At 47.8% G+C, this 26,487-nt stretch overlaps 1 protein-coding gene across 4 annotated transcripts in view; it reads left to right on the forward strand.

Moving 5' to 3' along the window:
- The window catches only part of LOC140411039 (uncharacterized), a 325,334-nt gene that overhangs the window by 142,577 nt on the left and 156,270 nt on the right, over window positions 1-26,487 (forward strand). For all 4 annotated transcript variants that reach the window (XM_072500024.1, XM_072500021.1, XM_072500022.1 and 1 more), the window contains 3 exons: window positions 22,507-22,628; window positions 24,931-24,990; window positions 26,237-26,400. In XM_072500024.1, coding sequence (XP_072356125.1) covers window positions 22,507-22,628; window positions 24,931-24,990; window positions 26,237-26,400 — 346 coding nt within the window. The remainder of the gene's footprint in view (window positions 1-22,506; window positions 22,629-24,930; window positions 24,991-26,236; window positions 26,401-26,487) is intronic.

The following is a 26,487-nucleotide window of genomic DNA, read 5'->3' on the forward strand; positions in this document are numbered from 1 at the left end:
AACAGCGCCCCCCCCCCCCGGTGATTCTCCGCCCCACGATGGGCCAAGCGGCCGCCCGTTTTAAGCCAGTCCCGCCGGCGTAGATCAAACCAGGTCCATACCGGCGGGACTTGGCTCTGCGGGCAGCCTGCAGAGTCCTCGGGGGGTGGGAGGGGGGGGGCGCAGTGGAGATCTGGCCCCGGGGGTGCCCCCACAGTGACCTGGCCCGCGATCTTTCCCTCCGCGCTGGCCGCTGTAACGGTCCGCCATGGCCGGCGCGGAGAAGAACCCCCCCTGCACATGTGCTGGGATCATGCCAGCACACGCTGGCGCTTCCGCGCATGGGCCAACTCGTGCCGGCTGGCGGAGCCCTTCGACGTCAGTTGGCTTGGCGCCAAACACTCCGCCGCTGGCCTAGCCCCTGAAGGTGCGGAGGATTCCCCACCTTTGAGGCGGCCCAACGCCGGAGTGATTCCTCGGCACCGGTGCGGCCCGCCCTGCCGGTTCACGGGAATCCCGCCCCTGGAGTATCATGTGCAAGTTTGGTGTCTTTATCTGAGGAAGGATGTTCTTCTATGGAGGGAGCGCAGCAAAGGTTTACCAGACTGATTCCTGAGATGGCAGGACTGTCATATGAGGAGAGACTAAGTTAGTTAGGATTAGACGGGGTAGCTTCAGAAAAACTTTCCCGATGGTGGGGGTATCCAGTACTAGGTCATAGTTTGAGGATACGAGTCCTTTTAGGACTAAGGTGAGGAGAAATTGTGGTGAATCTGTGGAATTTGCTAGTTGAGGCCAAAACGTTGTGTAATTTCAAGAAAGAATTAGATATCTACTTGGGACTAAAGGGGTCAAAGGATATGAGGGAAAGGTGGGATCATGTATTGAACTTCATACATCAGCCATGAATGGCAGAGCAGGCTCGAAGGGCAGAATGGCCTCCTCCTGCTTCTATTTTTTATGTTTCTATGACCCCATGCTTACGATGGATTAAATGTGGAAGACCAGCCAGTGGTGAATTGGAATAGCCGAGGAGTAATGCTGGCAATAATGATGGATTTAGCGGTAGATGAGCCAGGGCAAAGTTGGGCGATGTGGAAAGGAGGGGAGTTGGTAGCTACAGAGCGGAGTTTGAAACAAGGACTGAAAACTGTGGTTTTCAGAATGTTTAAGTGGAAGAAATTAGGAAACCAACTTGAGAAAATAAGACTTGGTGTTAACTACCTGATTGAGTTCTTCATTGCAGTAACAACGAGGGTTTTTGATGGTAGTGCAGTTGATGCATATGTGGACTTTGGAAAGGTCTTTAATAAATCACCACATAATAAACTTATTCAGAAAATCAAAGCACATGGGATTAAAGGACGGTGGTACGTAATTGGCTAAGGGATAGGAGGCGGCAGAGAGTACTGGGGAACAGATGCTCTTCTGACTGGAACGAAGCACACACACATGAAATGAAAATTGAAATGAAAATCGCTTATTGTCACGAGTAGGCTTCAATGAAGTTACTGTGAAAAGCCCCTAGTCGCCACATTCCGGAGCCTGTTCGGGGTGGCTAGTACGGGAATTGAACCGTGCTGCTGGCCTGCCTTGGTCTGCTTTAAAAGCCAGCGATTTAGCCCAGTGAGCTAAACCAGCCTCTATGGGGTCCCCAGTGGTCATTATTAGGACCATTTTCTTTTTCTGGATGAATAACCTGGAAAGTGCAATTTAGAAGTTTACAGATGACACAAAACCCGGCAATATAGGTAACAGCGAGTGGGACAGGAGCAGAGTTCAGGAGGGCATAGTCATGGTGAAATGGAAAGGCACATACCAGATGCAATTTAATGCGGACTAGTGTGAAATGATATGCTTTGGGAGAAACAACATAGAGACATAAGGTGGAATATTACGGATGGTTTTCACACCTCCCGCCTGACTGCCAACAACAACTGTTTAAGGCATGGCCAGCACTTTATCAGGATCGATTGGCTTGATACCAAGCTTAATTGACCCGTGGTTACCTCTTTAACTATGGCGGGCAGGTTGCCGATTTTGGTGCCTGCCCAACCCCCATATTATGAGAGTGAGCTTGGGGGATGGGTGGGAAGGTGGTGGTGTGAGCATTTGCTGAAAACGTGCCCAGTGGAGGCATATAAAAAGCAGCCTTTAACTGGTGTGCAAGAGCAGAGGGACTTGGGGTACATATTCAAATGTTTTTGAAGGTGACATGGCTATTTCTTATGGTGCTGAAGAAAGCTTGTATGGACATAGACTTAAAAAAAACAAGAAAGACATGCCAAGTTATTGATTAACCCTCAGCTGAAGTATTGTGTATATTTCTGGATGGCACCTTTTAGCAGGACTTTGCTGCGGGTTCTCGCATTGGGTCAATGTGTCCTGTCTGCCATCTTTAATTGGACAGCATTCTGGGACACGGCCTCTTAATTTGTTGCCTTTGGTAAAATCTCACAGATAGTCAGGTTGACATCATCAGTGGGGCCAGGATCCCCTTTGGTCCTGTGAAAACCCTCAAGAGAACCACGAGGGATCACTCATTGATCTCCCCTTGTGGCTCGTGGAGCATGGGATCTCATGGTAGCAGGCGGAGGCTTGTCCAGCTGGGACTCATTATCAAGCCCTTTAAATACCAATCCAGACCCGGAGCGGGAGTTCCTATTAGTCCTGCATGGGACACTACTGTTATATGTCGTGGGTGCAGCTTTACTTTTGAGTTATATAAATTTGGTTCAACTTTATCTTTGTGTCTCCTGGGTTGCTACACTGGCAGCAAGGAGCAAGAATGGGATTCTGAACAGCCCTGCTTAAGGAAAAAAACGCTTCTGGTAAGAAGTGTGCAAAGGGAGCCCGGAAATCCTGTTATTCAAGAAACGTGATCTGTATGATATGGGCATTGAGGATTGAACCCAGTATGTCAAAAGAATGCACTATTTCTTTCATGTGAATGGAATGGAAGGTGACGACTGACAGAAAGTAATACTTTTGACTGCCTTACCTGACAGCCCTGGACACTAAAACGTTTACTGAGCTGGTAGACTTAGTGCCGAGTACTACGACCCAAGACCATCAGTTATTCTCCAGTGCTGCAGGTTTCATACAGCTGGAAGAGTCCCTGGAGAACCTGATTAATAAGGGGATCAGGGGTTATGGGGAGAAGGCAGGAGAATGGGGATGAGAAAATATTGGCCATGATTGAATTGCGGAGCAGACTCGATGGGCCGAGTGGCCTAATTCTGCTCCTATTGTCATGTCAGGGTACCTTTAAGACATGGATGTTTAAGCAATGTACCTTTAAGAAAACAGTGATGTCAGAGAGTGGATGGAGCTGGGCTTTAGGTCAGCCATTTTGGCAGGTTTTTAATTTCAGTTTTGGAAACACAGCTTGTGTGTGTCTGTGGGTCTCCAGAGAGCTGCAGTTTTTGCAGTTTAGTTTTGCAGGTTTGGAGGAAAGCAGTTTGTGTGTGTCTGTGTGTTTCAAGAGAGCTGCAAGTTTTGAAAAGAGCTTGGGAGTGTCTGTGTTTGCAGGGAGCTGGATCGCTGAAATAATAGATTATCTCTGGATCATTTGTGTGATTTAAACTTAGAATAGTGAAGCCTTTAACCTGATGTGATTTTGTTTAAAGGTGTTAAGTCTCTTGGAAGTTTGAAGGAACATTTTGAGGAAGTATTTACTGTTGCAATATTTTCTGAGTTATCTTTGAAGTAAGGGGTGTTAAGAGATCCAATGTTTATTTAAGATGTTAAGTTGAGTTCATGGAATAAACAGTGTTTTGTGTTCAAAAACCCACGTGTCCATAATTGTAATATCACACCTGGGGAACAAGCCGCGTGTTCGGAAAAGCAACAAATCCATTAAAGGGAGAGGTTGGTTGAACTCCATGATACATTTTGGGGTTCTGAAAACGCCTCGCCATAACAATTGGGGGCTCGAGGGGGATAAAAGTCTATCTATTGGATTGGCTTTTGTGAACTTAAAGACAGTGGAGGATTGTTGCTTTTACGGTGTGGTATTTAGTTTAAGTGGGGAGAGTGTTGTGAACAATGGCTCTTTCAGAGGCTCAGAAGTTTTTGGGGGTAGAGAATGTCACACGTAGTACTTTATGGACAGAAACGAAAAGCAGACTGTTAGATTTGGCAAGAACATTGCAGTTAACATTACCTGACAAAATGCAAATTGATGAGGTAATTATGGCGGTGGTTAAGCATTTAAAGTTGCCTGAGATAGAGTCTGACTCATTGGAAATGGAAAATTCAGTTGCAAATTAAACAAATGGAACATGAGACAGAATTAAAGCGGCTGGAATACGAGAATGAGAGAGAGAAAAAAGAAAGAGAGAGACAGGAAAAAGAAAGAGAAAGAGAGAGACAGGAAAAAGAAAGAGAAAGAGAGAGAGAGGAAAAAGAAAAGGAGAGAGAAGAAAGGAGAAAAGAAAGAATAGCCCTAGCAGAACAAAAAGAAAAAGAAAGGGAGATACAAATCAGGGAAAAAGATAAAGAGAGGGAGTTTGAACTTCAGAAAATGGCCATGAAACATGACAGTCAGTTAAAATTGGCAGACGTAAAGGGAAACGTACAGTTGGAGGATAGTGATGAGGATAGTGAGAAAGAGCGTCATAGTCGAAGGCTTGGTGGGAATCTATTTAAATATCTCCAAGCATTGTCAAGGTTTGACGAGAAGGAAGTGGAAGTCTTTTTCATTTCATTTGAGAAGGTAGCTAAACAAATGAAATGGACACAGGACATGTGGGTGTTACTGATTCAAACAAAGCTGGTAGGTAGAGCTAGTGAAGTGTTTGCATCACTACCGGAGGAGGTATCTGGAACGTATGAGGAGGTGAAGAAATCCATCTTAAGTGCATATGAACTAGTGCCTAAAGCTCACAGACAACGAAAGACAGTGGGGTTTGTTAGAGTGGTAAAGGAAAGCCCAAGGGAAGCGAAGGAGGTGCAAACGATTGTACAGCCTGATCAAGAGGTGATTGATAAGAAGGTGCCAGATGTCTTTCAAGAATTTACTTGTGTGTGTAAAGTTTACTCATGTGTATCAGGAGGAGCAGGTAAAGAAGTCACAATTTTAAGAGATACATGGGCTAGTCAATCTTTAATGGTAAGAGATGAGGAATTATGTAGTTTGGGAAGAATGTTGCCAGAAAAGGTGGTGATATGTGGAATTCAGGGTGAGAGGAGTAGCGTTCCATTATTTACGGTAAGGTTGGAAAGTCCAGTGAAGAGTGGTGAAGTGGTAGTGGGAGTAATAGATAAACTATCTTGTCCAGGATTACAGTTTATCTTGGGTAATGATATAGCTGGATCACAGGTGGGAGTAATGCCTACTGTGGTTGATAAGCCAGTGGAAAATCAGTCAACTGAAGGGGTGAAGGACGAATATCCTGGGATTTTTCCGGATTGTGTAGTAACGAGGTCGTAAAGTCACAGGTTAAGACAAGAGGAGAAATCAAAGAGTGAAGATGAAGTTGAAGTGCAATTATCAGAAACGATTTTTGATCAGATGGTTGAGAAAGAACAAGAACAGGTGGAGGATGAGGCGGATATTTTTAGTTCAGGAAAATTGGCGTAGTTACAATAGAAAGTTGTAGAAATAAAACGGATATATCAGAAAGCATATACGGAAGAGGAATCTGAGTGTATACCAGAGTGTTATTACTGTAAAAGTGGTGTCTTGATGAGAAAATGGAGACCTGTACATATGCAGGCGGATGAAAAGTGGGCAGAAGTTCATCAAGTAGTATTGTCGGTAGGGTATAGAAAGGAGGTGTTGCGAGTTGCACATGAGGTACCAGTGGGAGGTCATTTGGGAAGAAGGAAAACTCAAGCTAAAATCCAGAAACATTTTTATTGGCCTGGACTACATAACGATGTAGTTACATTTTGTCAATCATGTCACACATGTCAAGTGATAGGGAAACCTCAAGCAGTGATAAAACCAGCGCCCTTAATACCCATTCCAGCATTTGAGGAACCTTTTACGAGGGTCCTAATTGATTGTGTAGGACCGCTTCCTAAAACAAAAAGTGAGAATCAATATCTTTTGACTATAATGGATGTGTCTACTAGGTTTCCAGAGGCCATTCCAGTACATAATACATAGAACACACAGTGCAGAAGGAGGCCATTTGGCCCATCGAGTCTGCACCGACCCACTTAAGCCCTCACTTCCACCCTATCCCCATAACCCAATAACCGCTCCTAACCTTTTTGGTCACTAAGGGCAATTTATCATGGCCAATCCACCTAACCTGCACATCTTTGGACTGTGGGAGGAAACCGGAACACCCGGAGGAAACCCACGCAGACGCGGGGAGAACGTGCAGACTCCGCACAGACAGTGACCCAGCGGGGAATCGAAGCTGGGACCCTGGCGCTGTTAAGCCACAGTGCTATCCACTTGTATTACCGTGCTGCCCATATTATTACAATTAAAAGGATTGTGGGGTAGTTACTTAAATTCTTTACTAGATATGGACTACCCACAGAGTTTCAATCGGATCTAGGATCAAACTTTACTTCAAAGTTATTCAAAGAAGTTATGGATAGCTTAGGAATAAAACAATTTAAATCAACTGCGTACCATCCAGAATCACAGGGAGCGTTAGAAAGGTGGCATCAGACATTAAAGACAATGTTTAAGATTATCCAATGTCAAGATTATCCAGAGGATTGGGATAAAGGAATCCCATTCGTATTGTTTGCAATTAGGGATGCACCTAATGAGTCTACCAAATTTCGTTCTTTTGAACTAATTTTTGGTCATGAGGTAAGAGGACCACTTAAATTGGTTAAGGAAAAATTGGTGGGTGAGAATCGGAAATTACACTATTGGATTACGTGTCAAATTTTAGGGAACGATTAAATAGAGCAGGTGAATTGGCAAGACAACATTTGAAAGTTGCTCAAAATGTGATGAAACGGGTAGCGGACAAGAAATCCAAAGTTCATAGTTTTGCCAGTGGGGATAAAGTTTAAGTGTTGTTACCAGTGGTAGGTGAGCCTTTAAAAGCTAGGTTTTGTGGACCGTATCAGATTGAAAGGAAATTAAGTGAGGTGAATTACGTGGTAAAAACACCAGATAGAAGGAAAACTCACAGAGTGTGTCATGTGAATATGCTTAAAAGGTACTTTGAAAGGGAAGGAGAGAAAAAGGAGGTTTTAATGATTCTAACTCAAAGTGACAAACCAAATCCAGATGACTGTGAATTTGACATATCTCAAATTAAATTGGAAAATGAGGATGTTCTTAAAAATTGGGATGAATTGTTAAGTTACCTTCCAGAGGAAAAACTATCTGACCTGAAAGAGTTATTGATATCACATGGGCAAGGTTGTAGAGATAAATTGGGAGTACTAAAATGGCTCTACATGATGTAGATGTGGAAAATGCTGTTCCTATCAAACAACATCCATATAGACGTAATCCTTTAAAATTGGCACAGGTTAACAAAGAGATTGAGAGTTGCTTAAAAATGGCATAATTGAAGTGGGTTGCAGCCAATGGAGCTCACCCATAGTGATGGTACCTAAAGCAGACGGTACCCAACGGTTGTGTGTGGACTATAGAAAGGTGAATGCAGTTACAAGAACGGACTCTTATCCTGTCCCACCATTGAAGGATTGCCTGGAGGAAGTGGGAGAATCTGCTTTTATTTCCAACTTCCACACATGGAAAGAACATTTAAAACATCGTACGGAGGTCTTCAATCGACTTCAGGAGGCAGGTTTGGTCATGAACCTAGCCGAAAGTGAATTTGGAGAAGCCCGAATCACTTTCCTTGCGGAGTTTCTGATACCCTCAAGACGAAGGGAAATAATGCGATCTCCTAGCATGAATGATTGTGATCGAACAGGTGTGCAAAAGTTTTGTGGCGTGATTACTCCACTGATGGAATTGCTGAAGAAACGTAAAAACATTCAATGGACAGAATGTTCCTGTATTGAAGAATTGCAAGGGACTGTTGTGGTCAGATTGAACTGAATTATCTGATTCTAAAGAGAAATGCCGAGGAGTAGGGGAATGGATGGATCATGCAGAGACTTTGTTCAAAGAGACTGTCAATCGAAAAGGATTTCGGTTGGAGGAAGAAGAACAAAGAAAAATGGACTATATTATTATACCTGTTTGCGTGTGTTGTTTTTTTAAACAACAAAAAGGTATATTTACTGTGTACATTTCTTAGTGGATGGTGCAAAAGTGAAAAATGAAACCATCTTGAAGTTGATGGTTTATTTATTTTTCTTGGGGTGAGGTGTCATGTGAGGGTACCTTTATGACATGGATGTTTAAGCAATGTACCTTTAAGAAAACAGTGATGTCAGAGAGTGGGTGGAGCTGGGCTTAAGTCAGCCATTTTAGCAGGTTTTTAGTTTCAGTTTTGGAAACACAGCTTGTGTGTGTCTGTGGGTCTCCAGAGAGCTGCAGCTTTTGCAGGTTTGGAGGAAAGCAGTTTGTGTGTGTCTGTGTTTCCAGAGAGCTGTAAGTTTTGAAAAGAGCTTGGGAGTGTCTGTGTTTGCAGGGAGCTGGATCTCTGAGATACAAGACTATCTCTGGACCATTTGTGTGATTTAAACTTAGAATAGTGAAGCCTTTAACCTGATGTGATTTTGTTTAAAGGTGTTAAGTCTCTTGGAAGTTTGAAGGAACATTTTGAGGAAGTATTTACTGTTGCAATATTTTCTGAGTTTTCTTTGAACTAAGGGGTGTTAAGAGATCCAATGTTTATTTAAGATGTTAAGTTGAGATCATGGAATAAACAGTGTTTTGTGTTTAAAAACCCACGTGTCCATAATTGTAATCCCACACCTGGGGAACAAGCCGTGTGCTCGGAAAAGCAACAAATCCATGAAAGGGAGAGGTTGGTTGAACTCCATGATACATTTTGGGGTTCTGAAAACGCGTCGCCCATAACACTATGTCTTATGGTCTTATATAATGGAGTCTCTGACAAGGCTCAGGAAACACCCATACTGTGAGTATGGGCCATCCCTGCCAGAGATGCTATGGGACCGGCTGGTCTGCGCGATAGACAACGGCTCAACACATGGAAAACTGCTTGCCGAACCTGCTCTTGATCTTAAAAGAGCAATAGAACTGGTGCTGCCCCTGGAAAATGCAGAAAAAGGGGCCCAGGAACTCCAAGATTCAATGGACTGCAGCGTGCTCAGCATCGCATGTTCCCCATATTGGATGAGACTGGGGGAAGGCTAATTACAACAGCATTAGGCAGGATCTAGAGAGTGTTGACTGGGTGAGTCTGTTTGAGGGAAAATCAACATCTGACATGTGGGAGGCTTTCAAATGTCAGTTGATTAGAATTCAGGACCGGCATGTACCTGTGAGGACGAAAGATAAGGGTGGCAAGTATAGGAACCCTGGATAACGAGGGATATTATGAACCTTGTTAAAAAGAAAAAGGAAGCACTTGTGAGGTCTGAAAGGCTTAGGACAGATGAAGCCTTTGAAGAATATAAAGAAAGTAGGAAGGAACTTAAGGAAGGATTTGGGAAGTCTAAAAGGGGTCATGAAATGTCGTTGGCAAACAGGATTGAGGAAAATCATAAGGCGTTTCATACATATGTAAAGATAAGAGGGTAGCCAGAGAAAGGATTGATTCATTCAAGGATATTCGAGGGAATCTATGTATGGAACCAAACGAAATGGGAGAGATACGAAATGAATACTTTGCCTCAGTATTCACCAAAGATAAGGACTCGGTGGATGAGGAGTACAGGGTAGAGTGTAGATATTCTGAGTTCTGTTGATATTAATAAAGAGGTGTTGGGTATCTTAAAAAGCATTAAAGTAGATAAGTCCCCAGGGCCTAATGGGATTGACCCCAGAATACTGAGGGAGGCAAGGGAGGAAATTGTTGGGGCCTTGACAGTAATCTTTCTATGCTCACTAGCTATGGGTGAAGTTCCAGAACAATGTTGTTCTGTTGTTTAAGAAGGGCAGCAGGGATAATCCAGGAAATTATAGGCTGGTGACCCTTACGTTAGTGGTAGGCCATAAAAGCACCGACCCTGCGGGACACGATGGAATTGAAGTTATTCCCAGACCTCATCAATTATTAACCTTACTGGCACCCCTACATGCATTGCTAAAGAAAAAGCAGAATATAATATTTATTGTCACCAGTAGGCTTCCACTAACATTGCAATGAAGTTACAGTGAAAAGTCCCAAGTCGCCACATTCTGGCGCCAGTTCGGGGACACAGAGGGAGATATCAACATGTCCACATTACCTAACAGCACGCCTTTCAGGACATGTGGGAGGAAACCGGAGCACCCGGAGGAAACCCACGCAGACATGGGAAGAACGTGCAGACTCTGAACAGAAGTGGTCGTGGCAAGCACCACAGGAAGAAGCATTCACCAAAGTGAAGGAACAGTTGCTGTCATCCAGCAACTTGGTGCACTACGGTCCATGAGACTGCAGGTACTAATGTGCGATGCATCTCCCTACAGTATAGGGCTGGCACCGAGCGACTGCTTACATATGCGTTGCGGACCCTGGCAGAGGCAGTGAGATGCTATGCAAAAATCGGAAACGAAGGTGGGGAGTAAAAAGTCCCATCTGTACGTCTATGGCCGACTTTATGATAATCACAGACCATAAACTCCTGTTGGGTCTTTTTAAAGAGGACAAGGAGATCCCACCCATTGTTTCGGCTTGGATTCAGCGCAGGGCACTCTTTTAAAAAATATATATATTTATTAAAGTTTTTTAACACAATTTTTCTCCCTGACAAACAATAACCCCCCCCGCCGTAACAAACAAAATTGAGAAATCGCGCAGAGCAAGATATATACATGGCAAAATGATATATTTACACAGCTTTGTACACTGGCCCTCACCCATACGTGCCAGTTTCCCCAACCCTTCATGTTATCTCTTGCTCATCCACCCTTCCAGGCAGACCCCCCTTTCCCCCCCCTCCTCCCCTTCCCAGGACGTTGTTTCCCCCCCCCCCCCCACCCCCCCACCCCCCCAAGGTTGCTGCTGCTGCTGACCGACCTTCCTCTAACGCTCCGCGAGATAGTCTAGGAACGGTTGCCACCACCTGTAGAACCCCTGCGCAGACCCTCTCAAGGCGAACTTAATCCTCTCCAACTTTATGAACCCAGCCATATCATTTATCCAGGCCTCCAGGCTGGGGGGCTTCGCCTCCTTCCACATTAGCAAGAACCTTCGCCGGGCTACTAGGGACGCAAAGGCCAGAATGTCGGCCTCTTTCGCCTCCTGCACTCCGGGTTCATCCACTACTCCAATTATTGCTAGCCCCCAGCTTGGCTTGACCCGGACTTTCACCACCTGAGATATTGCTCCCGCCACTCCTCTCCAGAACCCTTCCAGTGCCGGGCATGACCAAAACATATGGACATGGTTCGCCGGGCTCCCTGAGCACCTTCCACATCTGTCCTCCACCCCAAAGAACCTACTCAACCTTGCCCCCGTCAAGTGCGCACTGTGGACCACCATAAATTGTATCAGGCTGAGCCTGGCACACGAGGAGGAGGAATTAACCCTACCTAGGGCATCAGCCCACAGACCTTCCTCGATCTCCTCCTCCAGCTCCTCCTCCCATTTACCCTTCAACTCTTCTACCAGCGCTTCCCCCTCTTCTTTCAACTCCTGGTGTATTTCCGACACCTTGCCCTCCCCGACCCACACACCTGAGATCACCTTACCTTGAACTTCTTGTGCCGGGAGCAACGGGAATTCCCTCACCTGTCGCCTCACAAAAGCCCTCACCTGAATTTATCTGAAGGCATTTCCCGGGGGTAACTCGAACTTCTCCTCCAGTGCCCCTAGGCTCGCAAACGTCCCGCCGATGAACAGGTCCCCCATTCTTCCAATTCCCGCCCGATGCCAGCTCTGGAACCCCCCGTCCATCTTCCCCGGGATAAACCGGTGGTTACCCCTGATCGGGGACCACACCGATGCTCCCATTGCACCCCGGTGCCGTCTCCACTGGCCCCAGATCCTTAGCGTTGCCACCACCACCGGGCTCGTGGTATACTTTGTCGGTGAGAGCTGCAGCGGGGCCGTCACCAACGCCCCCAGGCTCGTTCCTTTACAGGTCGCCATCTCCATCCTCTTCCATGCCGCCCCCTCTCCCTCCATAACCCACTTGCGAATCATCGCCACATTTGCTGCCCAGTAGTAGCTCCCCAGGTTTGGCAGCGCCAACCCTCCTCGGTCCCTACTGCGTTCCAGGAACCCTCTCCTTACTCTCAGGGTCTTATTCGCCCACACCAACCCCATAATACTCCTGCCTACTCTCTTAAAAAAGGCCTTAGTGATCACGATGGGAAGGCACTGAAACACAAACAGAAACCGCGGAAGGACCACCATTTTGACCGACTGCACTCTACCCGCCAGCGAGAGCAGTAACATGTCCCATCTTTTGAAATCCTCCTCCATTTGCTCCACCAACCTCGTCAGATTCAGTTTATGTAGGGCCCCCCAACTCCTGGCTATCTGGATCCCCAGATACCGAAAGCTCCCCTCCGCCCTCCTCAGCGGTAGGTCCCCTATCCCTCTTTCTTGGTCCCCCGCCTGTAATACAAAGAGCTCACTCTTCCCTACATTGAGCTTATAGCCCGAAAACTCCCCAAACTCCCTTAGAGTCTGCATGACCTCCACCATCCCCTCCATTGGATCCGCCACGTACAGCAACAGGTCATCCGCATATAGCGACACCTGATGCTCTTCTCCCACTCCGTCCACCCCCCTCCATTTATTAGACTCCCTCAATGACATGGCCAATGGTTCGATCGCCAATGCGAACAACAGGGCGGACAGGAGGCACCCCTGCCTCGTCCCTCGGTACAGTCGAAAGTATTCCGACCTCCGCCGGTTCGTCACTACACTCGCCATCGGGGCTCTGTAAAGGAGCTTAACCCAATTGATAACCCTACCCCGAACCCAAACCTACGCAGCACCTCCCAGAGGTACTCCCACTCAACTCGGTCAAAATCCTTCTCCGCGTCCATAGCTGCCACTATTTCCGCCTCTCCCTCCTCCGGTGGCATCATTATCACGTTTAAAAGCCGCACATTGGTGTTTAGTTGCCTGCCTTTTACAAATCCCGTCTGGTCCTCGTGGATTACCCCTGGGACACAGTCCTCGATCCTCGTGGCCAGCACTTTTGCCAGCAACTTTGCATCCACATTGAGGAGCGAGATCGGCCTGTACGATCCACATTGCAGTGGGTCCTTGTCCCGCTTTAGGATCAAAGAAATTGTCACTTCCGACATTGTCGGGGGCAGGGTCCCCTCCTCTCTTGCCTCATTAAAGGTCCTCACCAGTAGCGGGGCCAACAGGTCTGCGTACTTCCTGTAGAACTCCACCGGGAATCCGTCCGGTCCCGGGGCCTTCCCCGCCTGCATGCTCCCCAAACCCTTGCTCAGCTCCTCCAACCCAATTGGTGCCCCCAAACCAGCCACCTCTTGCTCCTCCACTCTCGGGAATCTCAGCTGATCTAGGAATCGTCTCATCCCCTCTTCCCCCGCTGGGACAATGTCCTCATAAAAGGCCTTGAATACCTCGTTTATTTTCGTCGCACTCCGAACCGTGGCTCCCCTTCCATCTTTGACTCCCCCTATTTCCCTCGCTGCCATCCTCTTACAGAACTGGTGTGCCAGCATCCGACTAGCCTTTTCCCCATAATCGTAGGTCGCCCCCTGCGCTTTCCTCCACTGTGTCTCCGCCTTCCCTGTGGTCAACAGGTCAAACTCCGTCTGGAGCCGTCGTCTTTCCCCAAGTAATCTTTCCTCCGGGGCCTCTGCGTATCTCCTGTCCACTCTCAAAATCTCCCCCACTAACCTCTCCCTTTCCATACCCTCTGTCTTCTCCCTATGAGCCCTAATGGAGATTAGCTCTCCCCTGATTACCGCCTTCAACGCCTCCCATACCACCCCTACCTGCACCTCCCCGTTGTCGTTGGCCTCCAAGTACCTTTCGATACATCCCCTCACCTTCCCACACACCACCTCGTCCGCCAACAGTCCCACATCCAGCCGCCACAACGGGCGTTGGTCCCTCTCCTCTCCCAGCTCCAGTTCCACCCAGTGCGGGGCATGGTCCGAAAAGGCTATGGCCGAATACTCCGTCCCCTCCACCCTCGGGATGAGCGCCCTACCCAGAACAAAGAAATCTATCCGGGAGTAGGCTTTGTGTACATGGGAGAAGAAAGAAAATTCCCTGGCCTGTGGCCTTGCAAACCGCCATGGGTCCACTCCCCCCATCTGATCCATAAACCCCCAAGTACCTTGGCCGCCGCCGGCCTCTTTCCAGTCCTTGATTTGGAGCGGTCCAGTGCTGTATCCAACACTGTATTGAAGTCCCCTCCCATTATCAGGCCTCCTATCTCCAGGTCTGGAATGCGCCCCAACATGCGCTTCATGAATCCTGCATCATCCCAGTTCGGGGCGTATACGTTTACCAACACCACCCACGTCCCTTGCAGCCTACCGCTCACCATTACATATCCCCCCGCCCCCTGCCGACTAGCCATCTCCTTTTCTGGGCCAGTCCCGTGTCCACGCCTCCATCACCCTCCAGTCTCCCAGAGGTGGGACCCCCGTCCCGACCACCTCTTCTGTGTCCCATTCCCTTTCGGCCAGTGCAGCAGCAACCCTTCCCCCCCCCTTCCCCCCCTCCCCTCCCCCCCCGCTAGACCCCTGTCTAGATTTTTTGCTCCCCCCATGTCACTCCCGTAAGTCAGCTGACGCCTGCTGACCCCGGCTTCCCCCGCCGTCCCATTGACCTCCCCGTGTGGGAGTCTCCCAATCCATATGCATTCCTTCATTCCCCTTCCCGCCTTTCTTCCCGCGCGCGGGAAAACACCCTGCGCTTTTCAAAGCCCGCTCCGCCCCCTCTGGCGCAGCTCCTGTCGCGGCCATGTCTCTCTCCCCCAGCCCATGTAACATTTCCTGCGTGTGATTGACCCCCTATATACAACAACCATCACACATCAAACCCCAAACATCCCCCCCACCCTCACAAACCCTCAGTTAGAGTCCAACTTTTCGGCTTGTACAAAGGTCCACGCCTCTTCAGGCGTTTTGAAGTAATAGTGTTGGCCCTTGTATGTGACCCACAGTCGCGCTGGCTGCAGCATTCCGAATTTCACTTCTTTCCGGTACAACACCGCTTTGGCCCGGTTGAAACCCGCTCTCCGCTTTGCAACCTCCGTGCTCCAGTCCGGGTATATTCGGATCTCTGCATTGTCCCACTTACTGCTCCGCTCCTTCTTGGCCCATCTCAGGACCCACTCTCTGTCCGTGAACCGGTGGAACCTCACCACCATCGCCCTTGGCGGCTCATTTGCCTGGGGCTTCTTCACCAGCACCCGATGTGCCCCGTCCAACTCCAGCGGCCTCGAAGGGGCCTCCGCGCCCATCATCGCCTCGAGCATCGTGCTCGCGTATGCCCCGGCATCAGCCCCCTCCACTCGCTCAGGGAGACCCAGGATTCGCAGATTCTTTCTCCTCGACCTGTTCTCCAGGTCTTCGAGTCTTCCCGCCCACTTCTTGTGCAGCGCCTCGTTCTGCTCCACTCTCACCGCCAGGCCCACGAGCTCGTCCTCCTGGATCTTAGCTTCGTGGGCCTTCTGGGTGATCCTGAGTCCTTCAATTGCCGAAAGCATAGGCGCCAACATCTCCTTGCGCTGCTCCTCGAAGCAGCGCTTGATGAACTCCTGCAGCTCCCCATTGTCCCTGGCCGCCGCCATTTTGTTTTCTTTCCCTCGCTTCTCCCGTTGCTCCAGTGCCGCTCCTTTGGCTGTTACACTTCTGGTCCGTTTCACAGAGGTTGGAGGGGGACCTCTCTCTTCCCTTCCCCACGGGTTGTGTCAAAAAAAAAAGTTCGGTTGGGGCTCCTCTAACGAGCCCGAAAGTCCGTGGTAGCGGGAGCTGCCGAATCGCGCGGCTTAGCTCCACATAGCCGCAACCGGAAGTCGAGAGGGAATCCTTTTGGCAGTGTTCGCTTCACCAGTCTGCCCCAAAAAGTCGATGGAAACTCCTGAAAAAGATCTGAGAGTCGGTTCCAGACGGGAGCTGCCGAATGCGCGACCTACTCCTCCACGGCCGCCACCGGAAGCCTCGTCCCTGCTTCTTCAATGGCCTTGGTAGATCTTTTCACAGTTGTTCCCTCTGCTGCTAGAATTCATCTTTGATAGAGGCCCTCAAGTCAGATTGCAGCTTTAAGCTTGCCCTTCCCCCGCCTGCATGCTGGAAGAGGCTTTTGTCTATTTCTGCAGCTCAAGCCAAATCTTTTACTGTTTCTGCCGGGTCTGGTAACCAAAAGACATAACATTCCTGGGGGACACTCAGGGGAATGTTGCAGTCTTCTTCCCACACCGGGAAATGTCAAACAAATGCCGTGGGGGCCCTGTAAAAGAGCCCAAAAGTCCGTTCCAAGTGGGAGCTACCAAATATGCGACCTAGCTCTGCATAGCCGCACCCGGAAGTCCCCGCAGGGCACTCTTGATGGTAGTTTAAGAATACTCCTTCGAGCACCACTCGGGAATGCACATAGCCAATGCTGACAACCTGAGCTGCCTACCGTTAACTGCAAACTGACCCGCCCCCTACCAAGAATGGACAAGGTCATCAAGACAATGAATTTTATGGACACCCTGCCTGTGTCTGCCAGGCAGATCCAGACATGGACCCAGAAAGATCCCACGCTGGCGAAACTACTCCACGTGATCCTAAGCAGCGATATCCAAGGACACCCCACGGAGGACCTGAAGCCCTCCCTATTGAAAATCTAAGAATTAAGCGTGGAAGATGGCATCATCCTGTGGGGAGCCTGAGTGGCTGTCCTTCGCCCTGGCCGGAAGCTCCACAATGGTCACCTAGGAGTCTCCTAAAATGAAAATGCTCACAAGGAACTATATCTGGTGGTCCCGGCTTGATTCTGATTTGATTTGATTTGATTTATTATTGTCACATGTATTGGTATACAGTGAAAAGTATTGTTTCTTGCATGCTGTACAAACAATGCATACCGTACATAGGGAAGGAAGGAGAGACTGCAGAATATAATGTTACAGTTACAGCAAGGTGTAGAGAAAAGATCAACTTAATACGAGGTAGGTCCGTTCAGATGTCTAATGGCAGTAGGGAAGAAGCTGTTCTTGAGTCGGTTGGTACGTGACTTCAAAATCTTTTTCCTGGCGGAAGAAGGTGGAAGAGAGTATGTCCAGGGTGCGTGGGGTCCTTAATTATGCTGGCTGCCTTTCTGAGGCAGCGGGAATTATAGATAGAGTCAATGAATGGGAGGCTGGTTTGCATGATGGACTGGGCTACATTCACAACCTTTTGTAGTTTCCTGCGGTCTTGGGCAGACAGGCGCCATACCAAGCTGTGATACAACCAGAAAGAATGCTTTCTATGACGCATCTGTAGAAGTTGGTGAAGGTCGTAGCTGAAATGCCAAATTTCCTCAGTCTTCTGAGAAAGTAGAGTCGTTGGTGGGCTTTCTTAACTATAGTGTCGGCATGGGGGGACCAGGACAGGCTGTTGGTGATCTGTACACCTAAAAACTTGAAGCTTTTCACCCTTTCTACTTCGTTCCCATTGATGTAGACAGGGGCATGTTGTCCACTACGCTTCCTGAAGTCAATGGCAATCTCCTTTGTTTTGTTGACATTGAGGGAGAGATTATTGTCGTCGCACCAGTTCATCAGATTCTCTATCTCATTCCTGTACTCTGTCTCGTCATTGTTTGAAATCCGACCCACTACGGTGGTGTCATCAGCAAATTTGAAAATCGAGTTGGAGGGAATTTGGCCACACAGTCATAGGTGTATAAGGAGTATAGTAGGGGGCTGAGGACACAGCCTTGTGGGGCACCGGTGTTGAGGATGATCGTGGAGGAGGTGTTGTTGCCGATCTTTACTGATTGTGGCCTGTGGGTTAGAAAGTTCAGGATCCAGTCACAGAGGGAGGAGCCGAGGCCAAGGCCACGGAGTTTGGAGATGAGTTTCGTAGGAATGATGGTGTTGAAGGCTGAGCTGTAGTCGATAAATAGGAGTCTGACATAGGTGTCTTTGTTATCTAGGTGTTCCAGGGTAGAGTGCAGTTCATGATGATGGATGTCAGAGCCACTGGACGATAGTCATTAAGACACTGCTTGACTTTTTTTGGGTACAGGGATGATGGTCGTCTTCTTGAAACAGATAGGGACCTCAGATTGTTGTAAAGAGAGGTTGAAGATGTCTGTGAATACCCCTGCCAGCTGATCCGCGTAAGACCTGAGTGCTCGACCGGGTACCCCATCCGGCCAGTGGCTTTCCGTGGGTTGACCTTCGAGAAGGCTGCTCTGACGTCTGCAGTGGTGATCTCAGATACACATTCATCTGCAGCTTCTGGGGTGGAGGGCTTGCTCTCGCTGACCTCTTGCTCAAATCAGGCATAGAATGCGTTGAGCTCATCAGGGAGAGGTGCGTTGGAGCCGGCGATTTTACATGCCTTCATCTTGTAGCCCGTTATGCCTTGCAGACCTTGCCATAGACGGCGGGGATCCGTAAGGCTAGCATGGGACTTGAGCTTGGTCCAGTACTGTCTTTTGGCATCTTTGATGGATTTCTTTAGATCATATCTGGCTTTCTTGTATAGGTCAGGGTCGCCTGACTTGAATGCCTCAGTGGATATCCCTGTCATCCAGGGTTTCCAGTTGGGAAACACGTGGATTTGCTTCTTTGGAACACAATCTTCTACCCACTTACTAATGAAGTCAGTTACTGTAGTGGCGTACTCGTTCAGGCTGGTTGCAGATTTTTAAAATACTGACCAGTCCACTGACTAAGCAGTCCCGTTCATCCAATTCCTCAGACCAACAATGCACGACTTTCTTTGACGGATTCTCCGGCTTCAGTTTTTGCCTATAAGCCGGGAGCAGGAGCACAGCCTTGTGGTCAGATTTGCCAAAGTGTGGGCGAGCGATAGAGCGGTAGGCATGTTTGATATTTGTGTAGCAGTGGTCCAGGATGTTTGGGCCTCTGGTGGAACAGGTGACGTGTTGGCGGTAACTCTTGAGCTTGGCCTGATTGAAGTCCCCAGCTACAATGAACAAGGCCTTGGCATGTTTCGTTTCAAGGCTATTTGTGGTGGTGAATATTTCGCCCAGTGCGATTTTCACGTTCGCATGGGGTGGGATGTAAACTGCCGTCAGGATAACGGAGCTGAACTCCCGTGGAAGGTAGTAGGGGCGGCATTTTAGCGTCAGGTATTCTAGGTCCGGGAAGCAGAAACACGCCAGTGTTGCTACATCTAGGCACCAGGAGGTGTTGATTAGGAGGCAGACCCCACCTCCCCTTGCCTTGCCTGACGCCGTACAGTCCATTTGGTGGATTGAGAAGCCCTCTGGTTGTAGGGCACAGTCCGGTGAAGCAGGAGTGAGCCATGTCTCCGTGAAGCAGAGCACACAGCAGTCCCTTAGTTCTCTTTGAAAAGTGAGTCTGGCTTTAAGTTCGTCTATGCTTATTTTCTAGAGATTAGACATTAGCTCGGAGTAAGCTAGGCGGAGGGGCTTTGGGGCCGCTTTGTTTCACTCTCACCTGCGGGCCTGCACGTTTTCCCCGCTTCCTGGAGTGGCTGCCTCTTTTCGAGCCTGGGAGACGGTGAGAGTATGCAGTGTAAAGGGAATAGTTGTGTCCAATGAGGTTATTCACTCTGGTCGGTGTCTTCTAACCTTCACTTCTGACATTGAATGTTTGGTGAAATAGTAACCTTCATGTCAGGAGAATCTGAAGTTCCCACCATCAACCTTGCTACACCTTTGAGAATGGACAGGAAGGTCTTGGTCAGGGTGCACACGGACTACATTGGGCTATTTATGGGGTCAATGTTTTTGATCTTGGACGATGCTCACCCTAAATGGATGGACATATATCGGATTTCCTCCACGACTTCTAGCGCCACTATAGGAAACTCTGATGAGATACCGGAAGTCCTCATGTCCAACAACAGGAACCCCTTCACCAGCGGAGAATTCCAGGCATTCTCAAAGTTTAATGGGTCGAAGCACATTTGAACTGTGCTCTACCACCTGTCTTCTAATGTCTTGGCCGAGCTGTCCAAACGGTATGAAGAAACAGACAAGCCCAGCGACTATCTCAATATCAAACTGACTCAGTTTGTTTCAACGCCAGGATCTCAACACATGTGATGGTGAGGGTTGCACCAGTGGAATTGCTGGTGAGCAGGCGCCTCCGGACCAGACTCCGTCTACTGTTTCCTAACTTAAGTGGGAAAGTGGAGTCAAAACAGGAGGCTCAGAAAAAAAGTTATGACATCCGACGACACAAGAGGACTTTCAGGTCAGGAGACTGTCTATATCCGCAATTTCAGATATGGGAATCCTTGGATCCCAGGGGTGGTAGTTAAGAAGACTGACCCTGTTTCATACAAGTCAAGACCCGGAAGAGGAACGCAAATAAGAATGTGGGCCATCTTCGTAGCAGGGAATCCTCGATTGCAGAGAGAAGGGTGACGTCCTCAATGTCCAGGAACCAATCACCATGCCGCACTGGTCCACACAAATGTGGACCAGGCATATGGGCACCACCTGGGGAATCTCCCAGGCCATCATAGGCCCCCTCGCGGTCAGGCTCTGGGCAGGGTGGTACCTTGGCACTCCTTCCACCCAGGCATATCAGCACTGCCAGCCTTGCACCTCGGAACTGCTGACAAAACACTGAATTCTTTACCCATCAGTCTGGCCTCAATAAAACTCGAGATGGATTTGTAGGTATAGTATTATTTATTTTGAACCAACTTGCAAGGCCGACTCGCTTCACAATGAGCCTCAGAACACACAAGCTGTCTCCTGAAACCCTAGGAACCGAGTGAGGTCGGAGACAAAGAGATCTCTGCAAATTCTTTCAAATGGCATCAAGTTTCACATACAAGATTCCCATAGGTCATCCTATACCCCTCCTGACCTGGCCATACATCCTGATTGGCTCACTTCGCATTCCTTAACCCTGGGCCTCTTGTTACCCAGCATCCTTTTCCCCATCCTTGCCATGCTTTCTGAATTCCTTTGTCCTTTGTCCTTTGTGAACTCACTACTATTAGACTGGCCCACATCTACATTACTGTAACTAATATTTGAACTAACTATTTTATATCACATTCGTCACTGCCACCCAGGCACCATGGCAGTGTCACCCAGACACCTTGGCAATGGCACCCTGGCATTGCCTGGGTGACACTGCCAGGCTGACTGGGGCATTACCAGGGTGCCAGGCTGGCAGTGCCAGGTCCCTGTGCCGGGAATTGGGTCCAGGTGTGCCCTGCCCTTATGAGGTGGGGTGAGGGAGGGCTTGAGAACCACCTAACAGGTAAATTGGGGCATTGGGAGGGGGGGGGGAGGATCCAGAGGCCCCCACCGTGGGGGGTTGAAAGGTCAGAGCTCATCAGTGCAGGAAATGAAGGTAAGTGAAGCCTCGGCAGGGTGATCCTTGCCGAGGCCAAATAAATGCTGTTATTTGGTCTCCCCTGAACCTTTTCTGTTTGGAGGAGGAGAATTACAGCCTGTTTATTCTCTTCACGCAACTGTATTACCTCGTGTCATCCTACTGAACCTCCCTCCTCTGTACCTTTTCCTAGACCTTCATTGTGAATTGGCATAAGATTAATAGCACCATGAAAATATAACCAAGTGATTAGATTCTGTAGAAACTATTATTTAGTGAAAATATGAATACTAAATACAGTGGGTGCGATTTAACCGGGAAAAAAATAATCCCATTGTGGGCGGGTTTAGTGGGGTGGTTACCAGCACTTGGAATAACCCCACTATCGAACAGGACTCTGTTATTTTTTTCTGGCCACAGCAGGAAAGGTCCCACCGAGGCCGCACTTACCTTAATTTCCTGCACCGAGGAACCCACTCGTCAGTGCATCCCCGATCATTTGATCCCCCAACACGGCCTCCGGATTATGAGGGGTTTGGACAGGATAAATAGGAAGCAGCTGTTCCTCTTGCTTTAGGGATCAATCACAAGGGGCCATAGTTTTAGGGTGAGAAGCAGGAGATTTCGAGGGAATTTGAGAACAAAAATTCACTCAAAGGGCGGTGAGAATCTGGAACACAATCCCTGGGAAGGTAGTGAGGGCTGGAAACCTCACAACCTTTAAGAGGCACTTGGTTGAGCACTTGAAACACCATCACATTCAAGGATATGGGTAAGTGGGATCAGTGCAAAATTAGGGGTAGTTATTAGGGGCAGTGCAAAAAGGATATGGTAAGTGGGATCAGTGCAAAATTAGGGGTAGTTATTGTCGGTGCAGACTCGATGGGCTGAAGGGCCTTTCCTGCGCTGCATGACCCGATGACTTTATCTGCAAACTTTGATTGAAGTTTCTTTTGATTGAACTTGAGAAGCTAAGAGATTTGTGGATCGAATATTGGACAATATTTCAACTCAAAATTAAAGAAACGAAATACAGCACGTTTGCTCAGTATTTATTTTTGTGTTCTTTAGATTATTACAAAAGTGAAGGAGTCTTTGCAACCTGGGACAAAATTGGCTGTGTTTGATCACATTCCCAGCAATGCAGCATTTATCAATCCATTACCAGAAATCATCGACATCTGTCACAAAAGGTAATGTACAAGAAAATCCAAGTGTTTCATGCAGCAATTTTAGTAATAGATTTTGGGGGAGGATTGGGTTGCCAAGTGTGGTTTGGTGTATGCCTGGAGGTTGCAATGCATGACGTTCTTTCTCAAACCATCCCAGCCCCACACTCCCTCCAGTAGTCCATGCTCCAAGCACACATGTTCAAAAAAACTAAAAAGCACATTTTTTGAATACTTCTGTGATTTTTCCTCTGGATTGCTTTTAGCACTGTCCAGGATATCAATGTTTAATTCCAAGCGTCTCCAGGGCACCCCTGGAGTGTTGGCAACACTGTGGAAGAAGAATTATGAAGTAAAATTATGTCTGTTAGAAACTATTTATAGCATTCTTTATTCTTCTGAGAGACAATTTGCCTCAAGGAGAATAAAACGGTGCTTTTTAGCATTCGGAGATTGAGATGTTAATTAAAAAGACAACCAACATGAACAATGCCTTAATCTTTTGCTTTATGTTTTACATTGCCAATTGTGGTTTCATTGATGACACCTTTACTAACTTAATTGATATCAAAGGAAGAATTTGTGCTTTTCATTTGAATCATGTATCATATTATGCCATGTATTTCTAAATGAGCTAAAACTAAATTAAAGCCACCAGTAGCTGAAAAGTTGGCTTTCCTTAATTTCCTTTTTTTTTTCGAGTTAAAAGTGTCTTGAGATGTTTATTACATGAAAGGTAATGTTTAAAGTTGATTTCTTCTGCTGAATAACATATTGAAACTGAAATTTGGTTACCGAGTTGTTAATTTTAACTTGTTTACAAATCCCTACTTCCCCTATCCTACTATTTTCATCCTTCGTCAAGGTTCTCGCATTCAGATACCCTCTCCGTTGACAACCATTAATGGTTGATCAGCCAGAGACTAAATTAAAATCAAGTTTGATGGGCAATATTTCTATCCACTAGACTGTAACGGAAAAGGAAGAATGTGAAGGGTTAAGGGAAGAAGGTAGGAGAATGACACTCGGTGAATTGCTCATTTGGAGAACCAGTACCGACACGATGGGCCAAATGGCCTCCTCTTGCACTGTAACAATTCTGTGATTTTGTGATCTCCCCTCCATTCAACACAGAACTTTCGCTTCTCTCAATAACAAACTCCCAAGGGTGTAGGCTTGATTTATTCATCCTCCCATCATAAGAGCAACACTCCCAGCCCACGAACCTGCCGCGCGCCATATTTATGTTTTACGTAGCGCCGGCTAGTCAATGGGGTTTCCCATTGTGGGGCAGCTCCATGCTATTGGGAAACGCCCGGGCTGCCAGCAAAACAGAGCATCCCGCTGGCGGAGAAGCCAGCCCCATAATCCTGATGTGTGTGCAATACTGCTGTGCCATTCTTCTTCACTTTTCTTATTACAATAATGGGTGTGATTTACTGGCCAAATCCAGCTGGAATTGGGACGGGGACATGCCGGTAAATCCCATAAGAGGCTTCTTCCAGGATTCCCGACGGTCGTTATCACCGCGAGACCTAACAAGATCTTGCGAGACATTACGATCCTGCCCACAATGTGCGGGATCCAGATTTGCATAGTTAAGTGAACTTAACTGCTTACTTAACTATGCCTTCGCCAGATCAAACCAGCCCCCGGGATCTATTGGTCTCGCCGAGGAGACCCCAGCCAAGCGATGGTTAGCACTGGTCTCCACAAACGGGGACCAGCCGGAAGAGCACATGGGAAGTCTCCCTGGAAATTGGAGGCCCCCGGGTTGTTGGGACCTGGGCAAGGTGGCACCCTGGCACTGCTTATGCCACCTGGGCACCGTGATACTGTCAGCCTGGCACTGCCAGGTTGGCAGAGCCAAGGACCCCAGGTGGTATTTTGCCCATGCTGGGAATCGGGCCTGGAGATGCCCTGCCTGTGTCAGTTGGGGTGCCAGGGTGAGGGGGGGGGGGGGGGGGGGGGGTGCTGGCTCAGTGACGCCCCAACAGGTGAGTTGGGGTGTTGGGTGGAATTGGGGGGTCATGGCATGGAGGGCCGGGAAATCGGGGCACCTTTTCCAATCTCTTCCTGGACTGGCGAGCGGAGCTCCTCAGAGCAGGAAATGCGACTGAACGTGGTCTCGGCACTGTGTTCCCTGCTGAGACCTGTAAAAATAACAGAGTCTCGTTCGATAGCGGTGTCGTACCCACTGCTGTGACCCTGTTAAACCTGTCCAAAATGGGTCTCTTTTTTCATTAAATTGGGCCCAATATTTCTGAGCAACTTGTTGTAAATTTATCCATTTTTTAATCAGTGAAATCTGTTATATTTCCGATAGAGGTACGAAAGTACTTATCGATGGAGCACACGCACTTGGTGTAATGGATCTGAAGGTCAGGTAAGTAAACCCACCTTGTTAATTTTAGCTGATACTGATTAGAAAGCTGTGTGTTCCAACATGATTTTATCAAGTTGGTTTTTTGACCCTCTCATTCCAGCTCAGTCTGACAGCTGTTTGAAGTCAAGACTCTGGGTTGTCAGTCCAGTGGCACAATTGCTACACTACTTTATCCTCAGTAAAATTCTATTGCCAGCGAATTAAATATGTTTAACCGGAGGGTGAACAGCCAGAGATTGTGGCCCATGTCTTAGGTAGGATGGGGGATGAGGCCCTGAAAACAGATTTCTGGAAACTAAGAAGGAAATTGATAAACAGGACCTCTAATGCAGTAATTGTAGGGCAGTTAGGAATGGGAAATAAATACTGGCCCAGCCAGTGATTCCCCACATCAAATGAGTGAGTAGAGAAAATTATAATTGCCATTACAAAGAACAAAAAACAATACAGCACAGGAACAGGCTCTTCGGCCCTCCAAGCCTGTACCGGTCATGATACCAACCTTTGCCAAAACCTTCAGCACTTCCTTGTGTTCTTCTATACCCATCCAATCCAGTTATTCCTGTGGTGGGGGAAAGGATGCATCTACTTGTCAGCCAGGGGAGGGTGTGGGGGTGCACAATAAAAACATTGGCCGCAATCATATTTTTCATCTCACGGTTCGCACGATCTTGCGCTGTCGGGGGTGAGGGGCCCGCCGCCGGACCTCGGTATTGGGCCACCAGCTCAAAATGGCAGCCTAATACCGGGATTCTGATGGAATCCAGTGAGTTTTTCCCATAAATTAGCATGGTAAAGGGAGAGACTCACATACCGGGCCCCACTCCTGGCGCCAGCGGAGACCTGTAGTGATTCTACATTGGTGGAAACACTTAGGCTCCAGAACAGAGAATCCCAGCCAATATGTTTACCCTGGCTGTGGAATAGAACCGGGGGATGCCATCTCAAAAGAAGGGGTCGGCCACTTAAGACTAAGATGAGGAGGAATTCTTTCACTCAGAAGGTGGTGAACCTTTGGAATTCTCTACCCCAGAGGGCTGTGGAAGCTAATTACTGACTATGTTCCAAATGAAATCAATAGACCAATGTCATCAAGGATATAGAGATAGTGCAGGAAAGTAGTATTGAGGTAGATGATCAGCCATGATCATATTCAATGGTTGAGCAGGCTTGACACATTGATTCTCCTACTCCTGCTCCTATTTCCTATGTTCCTATGTTTAACTGTAATAATTCTGTATCCCAGCTCTATAGGTGCTGACTACTATACATCCAATTGCCATAAGTGGTTCTGTAGTCCAAAAGGTTGTGCTTTCCTCTACGTAAAGCAGGAGCTCCAAAACTGCTTACAGCCACTTGTGATTTCACATGGATTCGGCTTTGGCTTCAGTTCTGAGTACATCTGGACAGGTAAAGCAGATATTCAGCATGTTTACTGTGAACAGATATTTACCATAAGATGCATTTTGCAAATATTGTTTACAAATAAATATGACC

Source organism: Scyliorhinus torazame, chromosome 4, assembly GCF_047496885.1.
Source record: "Scyliorhinus torazame isolate Kashiwa2021f chromosome 4, sScyTor2.1, whole genome shotgun sequence".
Classification (NCBI taxonomy): domain Eukaryota; kingdom Metazoa; phylum Chordata; class Chondrichthyes; order Carcharhiniformes; family Scyliorhinidae; genus Scyliorhinus; species Scyliorhinus torazame.